Source organism: Phyllostomus hastatus, unplaced genomic scaffold, assembly GCF_019186645.2.
Source record: "Phyllostomus hastatus isolate PE091 unplaced genomic scaffold, TTU_PhHast_1.1 phas_scaffold_216, whole genome shotgun sequence".
Lineage (NCBI taxonomy): Eukaryota > Metazoa > Chordata > Mammalia > Chiroptera > Phyllostomidae > Phyllostomus > Phyllostomus hastatus.
Window position 1 is genome coordinate 14,120,492 of NW_025334018.1, and position 7,097 is coordinate 14,127,588.

At 62.0% G+C, this 7,097-nt stretch overlaps 1 protein-coding gene across 1 annotated transcript; it reads left to right on the forward strand.

Moving 5' to 3' along the window:
- Window positions 1-894: 894 nt before the first annotated feature.
- RHOC (ras homolog family member C) lies at window positions 895-6,881 on the forward strand. Its single transcript, XM_045816545.1, has 5 exons — window positions 895-1,052; window positions 4,145-4,308; window positions 4,812-4,932; window positions 5,240-5,370; window positions 6,227-6,881. Exons 2-5 carry the CDS (start codon window positions 4,153-4,155, stop codon window positions 6,398-6,400), a joined length of 582 nt encoding a protein of 193 aa, XP_045672501.1. The 5' UTR covers window positions 895-1,052; window positions 4,145-4,152; the 3' UTR covers window positions 6,401-6,881.
- Window positions 6,882-7,097: the final 216 nt, after the last annotated feature.

Sequence of the window (7,097 nt, forward strand, 5' to 3'; positions counted from 1 at the left end):
AAACCAGCGACCTTCCACTTTGCCTGAGGGCGCCCAACCAGCTGAGCCGCACTGGGCAGGGCTATGTCTGAATTCTTGCTGTATTACATAGAAATCGCAAATCTTGGGGAAAGCCACGTGACCTCTCTGAGCCTTGGTGTCTCACAGGCGAAGGGGGACTGGTATACGTAACCCAGAGGCCTGTGGTGAGTAGTAAAACGGCAGAGCTGTGTAGTGGACACAGCACGAGCTAGTAAAATGTTGGTAGACTCCCTCATCCTCCATCCACCTCCTCAGCCACCTTACAGGGAAGGTGATACGCGTGTAGGTACAAACCCAAAGCGTTCGTTCAGACCAGACCAGAAGTGTCCCTAGCGGCACAGAAACACTGCTGTGGTGGGAACTGAATTCCCAGCCGGGGATCTGGATTTCCAGGAGCGCCCTTTGATAGGTGAGTGGGAACTGGACTCCTGGAAATTCCAGGTGGGGGAAGGAAGGAAGTTGGGAAGTGGAACGGTGGCCTCGGTCTCAAAGTTTCTGAAAAGATCTCAGGTTTGGGGGGTGATATTGGGCTGCACTGACTCCGCAACGCGTGCAGAAGCAGAGGGTGGGCCTCTCCGCAGGCCCCTCTTCGGGCGCCCGGGAAACCGCCCTTTCCCAGTCCCGGCCTCCCGGGAGGTCCCAGGTGGCGGAGGCGCCGGCGCCTCGGCGGCCACGGGAGGGCAGCAGCGGCCCTTCCTAGACCCCACCCCGAGCGCCTCTCAACTTTCCCGACGCCGGTCCGCCCCTAGGGCCTGGGAAGCGGAGCAGGGGGAGAGCCCTCGGGGGGTCGCCTGGCCCCGCCGCCCGCTCTTCCCCAGTCCGAGCACCTCCCCCGAGCCCGGGCCACCAGCAGGGGCGACCATCCGTGGGGTGGCCCCGAGCCGGGACGGTGGACGGGAGGAGCCCGGGCTCGCCCCTCCTTTGCCGGGGCCGCCCCTCCCCTCCGCGGGCTGGAAGAGGGCGGGGCGCGGCCCTCGGGTCAGTCTCTGCCTCCGGCACCGGCCGCGCAGCTGTAGGCGGCCGAGCGGAAGGTACCCTGGGCCCGGGGCTGGGGGTGCGGGGCGTCCCGGGAGCTCGTCCCCGGGAGAGCACTGTGCCCTTCTCCGCTTGGGGCGCCGGCTGGGGAGGGGCCTGGGGCCCGAGTGCCGGCCGCCTTCCCTCCGCTAGGACGCGGCGTCTGGGCTGCGCGGGGGTCCGGCCGGCCCGGCCCTGCCTGGGCTACAGCCAGGGCCCCTGGGAGCTGCCCCGCTGGGCCCGTCCCTCCCGGCGTCCGAGCCGGAGTCCTTTCCCTTCCCCTCCCGGCTTTCCGGAACCTGCCCCGCCGGGCAAGGGGACAACTTGGAGCTCCGCGGGAGAGCCCCAGCGCAGGCCGGGCGGTTCCGGGGTCCGGCAGCCGGAGGTGGACCTGGGGTGGGGTGTGGGTCCGGGCCCAGGCCGGGTGGACGTAGGATTTCCCCAGGCGGGGCCGGGGCAATGGCGGGATTAGGGGCGGGGTGTGACCGGTGGGGGCTGCCACTACTCGGCAGGGTCTGGACACCGCCCTAGACGGTGCCAGGAGCCAGCCTGGGGTGGGAGGCAGGGGAGATTAGTGAGGATCCTGCTCGTGTGTGTGTGTGCGTGTGTGTGTGAGAGAGAGAGAGAGGGAGAGAGGGAGAGGTGTAAGGACCGCCTTCCTTCCAGCCCTGTCCCTCACACTCCCCTGCTGGTTTGGGCTGGGAGACCCGAGGCTGAGCCCTGGTTTTCCAGTTGAGGAGGAGGCATCCGATTCCTTCAGGGTGGTTGGCAGGGAGCAGCGGGGCCCTGGGTCATCTGGAAGTGAAGAGAACGCTCCAGGAAAGGGCGGACGTCTGTCTGGCCTCGGAGAAGGCCCCAGGGGTTCCAGGCTCCATTCCAGGTGCAGGGTGGGGTTTGATTGCCCCTCTTAGGGTCTATGGGGCAATTTCGGTGGGGCCGCTTCTCTGGGAGCTGTTGCCATTGCTATCTTGGCCTTTGGCCCCAGAGTCCTGGCCTGGGCCAGCTGCTCTTCTGGTCCAACCAGAGCCTGAAGGGAAAGGCTTCTGATAGAGCCGGGCGCTTCCAGGCCAGTTAGCCCATGTCCCCGTCCAGCTGCCTGCTGCCACCTAAACTGCCCTGCTGGGGAGGGTAGTGGCACACCGAAGCCTGAGCAACTGGTGATTGCCCTCCGCCGAGACTGCGCATCCCCTGCTTCGGCTGCTACCCCAGCCTGTTCCCACACGGCTGGACCAAAGGAACTCGTGGGAGGGAGGGGACCGGGTGGGGAGATTTGGTCACCAGGATTGAATTTCCAGGAACCCCCTTTCTGGAGGATGGTTTCCATTTTTGGAGGGGATCTACTGGCATGGTGGATGCCTTCTTGCCTGTCTTTTGGGGTATCAGGGAGAGCCCCTTTTGAGTGGGAGAGAATGCGGCTGTGTACTTTCAACTCCTGTAAACTCTCTCTGACTCATATCATATCTACTTCCCCTCATTGCAGCATGTGTGTGCGGCGTGGGGGGAGGCCCCCAGACCCCCCTGTTACAAAAGAATGGGCCTTGGGCTGGAATATTGGCTTCGTGCAGGGCAGACCAAGAGAGGGGTGTGAGGTGGTGGTATGTGGGGAGAAAAGGAGTTCAGCCCAGTTTGACAGGATGTGGGACGGAGAGAAAAAGCCAGGTTTTGGGCAGAGATCAGATTACCTTCCCCTTCTTTCTTAACTACTCCCTGCCTGTTCGGTCCTGGGACTGGCTCTCATTTGTCTCCTTTTGGGGGGCTCCTCCCAGCAGCCTTTCCAACAGTCTCAACTTCATCTGACCCTCCTCCCCTCTCTTCCTCCAGGCCTAGCGCCTGGGAACTCCAGCCGGCTGGAGGTCAGCTCCTTTCCCCTGGGAGGGAGGAAGTGAGGCTCAGCTCAGGGGCAGGGGAGCTGGGAAGGTGTGATGAGCTGTGCAGATGCGCGCTGCTCGTGTTGGGGGTGGAGACGGAGAAACCCCGGGAAGCTGACTCCTTGCCCTGAGTCACAGGGAGGGGTGCACAGGGCCTTGGGTGAGCGAGCTGGACAGAGGGGAGGAAGGGGCTGTTCCACGGAGTGGGTGGAGGTGACTCCCTAGTGGGTTATTCTGTCGCTCCGCTTGGATGTGTGGCTCCCTACAGTGTGGTCATTGTCCCCTGCCTGAGGCTGAGTGACCCAGTGTTGCTGCCAGGCCCAGGAGGAAGGGGGGGAGGAAGGCAGGCTGCCCGAGTGTGGGCTGTGGGCAGCGCGGGGACTGAGCCTCCTTTGTGTGACTCGGGGCTCTGGGAACCGGGGTGGGGTGGGCCAGGGAAGCCTGCCGGCTGCTGCCGCTGCCCTCGCTGTCTGGGTTCCCTCCCTCTGCTCCTTCCACCTCTGGGGTGGTTCGTAGAAAAGTCACACAGCCCTGCCTTGAACGCGGTGCCTGCATGACTCTGCTGAATACGTGCGTGAGCCCCGCTTTCCTAATTTGTGCAAATAGGAAGCTCTCCGTTTCCTTTCTACGCTTCTGGGACTGAGGGAGCTGACTTTTGTCAAACTGCCCCGAAGTATCTCTTACCCACCTACCCCGTGGTAGCCTGTGCTTCTGGCCTGTGGCCTTGGGGAGGGACTTCACATTTGTGGCGGGGCAGGGCATGGCTTGTGCTGGGTGAGGGACAGGACCGTGTGTTCTAGATTGGATCTTGGCGATTATTAAATCTTAAAAGTGTCAAAATCCTGGTGCCGAGTGAGGTGTGTTCGGAAACCCTGATGTGTAGAGCAGGTGAAGGCCGGCTCTTCCGGACGCGTCCCTGAGCACCCGCTCCGCGTCCGGGGTCCCGCCGCTGCCGACCGGACTAGGTCGGACCTCATGTCGTCTGGCTCCCAAGTGGCCGGTTTTTCTACCTCCCGCTTCAGTGTCCTTACCCACTGGGGAAGACCTGGCCCTGAGATACGGAATTTCAAGCTCAGTTTGCCTGAACAATTGGTTCTTGGCAAGAACATAAGCCCGAGCAAGCCCCTTTCTGTCCCTTTGCTGGATGCCTCAGTTTCCCGGGAGGTCTTGGGGGGGGCCAGAGAAGTGTTTTTGGACTCATTAGGCTTCTCCCCAAATCCCCACGGCCTTCTCCCTGCCAGCCCCAGCCATGGCTGCCATCCGAAAGAAGCTGGTGATCGTCGGGGATGGGGCCTGCGGGAAGACCTGCCTCCTCATCGTCTTCAGCAAGGACCAGTTCCCCGAGGTCTACGTCCCGACTGTCTTTGAGAACTACATCGCGGACATAGAGGTGGACGGCAAGCAGGTGAAGAAGGCACAGCCCCTTCCCCTGTCGCCTGGAACCCCGCCCCGCCCCTGTGGACGCAGGACGTCCTCCTCCACCACCCACGCCCCGCTCCCCTCTCCCTGTTGTTGCCAATGAAAGTCAGGAAGTGAAGCCACAGTCAGGAAATCTAAACACACCTGCTTCTCCACACAGCCGCCCTTGGCCTCTGAGCGTCAGCGCCCCCACCTGCAAAATGGGGGTAATGACAAGGCTCCTTCAACGGTTTCTGTGAGGATTAGGTAATAGGGGTGCTCACAGTGGCAGGTGAGACAGGTCCCAAAGATCGTGCACGGATGTCTCAGGATTTTAAAAAAATCCCCTAATCTGTGTTGGGTGGCAGTGAATCGCACTACTGGCACGTGGCAGGCACTCAGCAGCTGTGTGTGAGCCTCGAGGACCAGTGGCCTCCCTGAGAACCTCTAGGTGGTGGGGTGCGGGTGACTGGGCGCTCAGGCTGGCCACTCACCGGCCCTGCACGGCAGGTGGAGCTGGCCCTGTGGGACACAGCGGGGCAGGAAGACTATGATCGCCTCCGGCCTCTCTCCTACCCGGACACCGACGTCATCCTCATGTGCTTCTCCATCGACAGCCCGGACAGCCTGGGTGAGGGCGCTGGAGGGAGGGGGCCAGAGCCCCTTGGAATCAACCGACCCGAGGTAGCTCTCGCCTTGGCTCATCCCGGCCTTCCTCCGAGGCCGAGGCTGTGGGGAGGGGCGCTGGGGGCTGCTAGCTGCCCTCACTGTGGGAACCCTGGCCCGTGGGAGGGCTAGGGAAGGGGCTTTGAGCTGGGAAAGGGACTGTCATGCTGAATACCCTCTAAGCCTCTGCGGTGGGGACACCAGGGGCTTGGTGGGGGTTGCTCTCTAGCCCAAGACGGGGCACCAACGCCTGTTGGGACTTGTCTGTGCAGAGAACATTCCTGAGAAGTGGACTCCGGAGGTGAAGCACTTCTGCCCCAATGTGCCCATCATCCTCGTGGGCAATAAGAAGGACCTGAGGCAGGACGAGCACACCCGGAGGGAGCTGGCCAAGATGAAGCAGGTGGGTGGGGCTGCGAGGCTGGGGTAGGGGAAGGGGGCCTTCTCTCCAGAGCCTGCTGGAGGGGACGCTGGCGCCCACCGCCCACCCTGGTGAGGGGGAACCGGAAGGGCCCCTAGTGTCCGATCCAGTGCTTGGTGCAGCCATCAGAGAAGGAAGTGACTTGCCCAAAGTCACTGGGCCTTTTATTTGTCTGTGTTTGGGGTTGGAGCTATTAAGACGAAGAAGAAAAATCCGTGTCTGGAAGAAAGGCCTAGAGTGAGGGAGCTGGCTTAGCAGGAGATCTGGTCACTGGTTCTCTAGCCAGAGGATCGCTTTCTTAGAGAATGCTGCCGAAATACAGAGTATGGACTCTCCTGAGGATAGTTAAGCCAGGGCTTTAAACTGGGGACAGATGTGGTCAGGTCTGTGTTAGGAATGTTACTCGGGCAGCCACACGGTGTGGCTGTGAGACTGAGAGTGGAACCGTGGCCGAGTGGCTCGGTTGGGTCAAGCCCTGTCCCGTACACTGAAAGGTCTTGGGTTCAGCCCCTGGTCAGGATGCAAATGGGAGGCAACTGATTGAAGTTTCTCTCCCCGCCCCCCCCAAGTCAATAAACATTTCCTTGGGTGAGGATTAAGAGTGGAGGCAGGGAGGTCAGTTAGGAGGTGCTAGGTACCTATTCAGGTGAGGAGGGTTTACCATGGGTGTGGGGCTGAAGGAGAGAATTTTAATGTAAACATAAGCCCTGAAGCTGCCCGGGGTCTGGGCCTTGAGTGCTTGCTGGAGAGATTTCTTCTGGTCACTGCGCTTCTGGGGGTGGCAGTGAGACACACCTCCCCACCAGCTCCTTTTGCCTTCTCCCTCCGCCTCCCCCAGGAGCCCGTTCGGTCGGAGGAAGGCCGGGACATGGCCAACAGGATCAGTGCCTTTGGCTACCTCGAGTGCTCAGCCAAGACCAAGGAGGGGGTGCGGGAGGTCTTCGAGATGGCCACTCGGGCTGGCCTCCAGGTCCGCAAGAATAAGCGCCGGAGGGGCTGCCCCATTCTCTGAAACCTTCCCTCCTCCCACACCTCAAGTCCCTCCACAGGGGTGCACAACCCCTCCCCCCCCAGCTCCCACCCTCTTAGGGCTCCGTGCTGAAGGCCCCCTGTTCCGGTTCCCGCTAGCCCAGGACTGCATCCGTGTCCCAAGGCCCCAGCCCTGGTGGTGGCAGGCCCTCCCCCCGCCCCTCCCAGCACCCTGGGTGCCTAGGGCCACGTCCGGCCCTACCAGAGCAGAGTTCTGCTGCTGCCTGGGTCCAGGGGTGGGGATCAGGGTGGGGCTCTTGATCCCTCTGGCCTTTCCCAGAGGATCATAACAACACACCAGCACTTTATGCACTTCTGGCACACAGAAGCAGAAGCCAGTCTGGGGTAGGGGGCTTGGAGGGTGGGGCCCTGGGCCCCTGCTGTCTCTGCTTTGGGCAGGGGCCTGGTCTCTGGGTGTATGCGGTGGGAGGCATGAATAAAAAGGCCACAGGCTTCAACGAGTATGGCAGCTTCCTGTCTTTCTCTCCTGGTCCCTGTCACGGCTGCCAGCCTCTAGTCCCCTTTCCTCTTTTCCAAGTCACACACCAGGCTGCCCCCCACCCGTTTGCAAAGGCAGGACTCTGGGCAGGCAGGGTGGAGTCTAGCAGCGGAGGATGAGGTCATGCCTGGCTCTGGGCCTTGGAGGCGGGTGAGGGGAGTGGTCTGGAGCAGGGGCTAAA

Bases quoted from the DNA above. Each gene is read 5' to 3' on its own strand.
- RHOC (XM_045816545.1), top strand. From the start codon at position 4,153: ATGGCTGCCATCCGAAAGAAGCTGGTGATCGTCGGGGATGGGGCCTGC. The intron at 4,309-4,811 runs GTGAAGAAGGCA...CCTGCACGGCAG, and splicing joins TAGAGGTGGACGGCAAGCAG to GTGGAGCTGGCCCTGTGGGA. The intron at 4,933-5,239 runs GTGAGGGCGCTG...TTGTCTGTGCAG, and splicing joins CGACAGCCCGGACAGCCTGG to AGAACATTCCTGAGAAGTGG.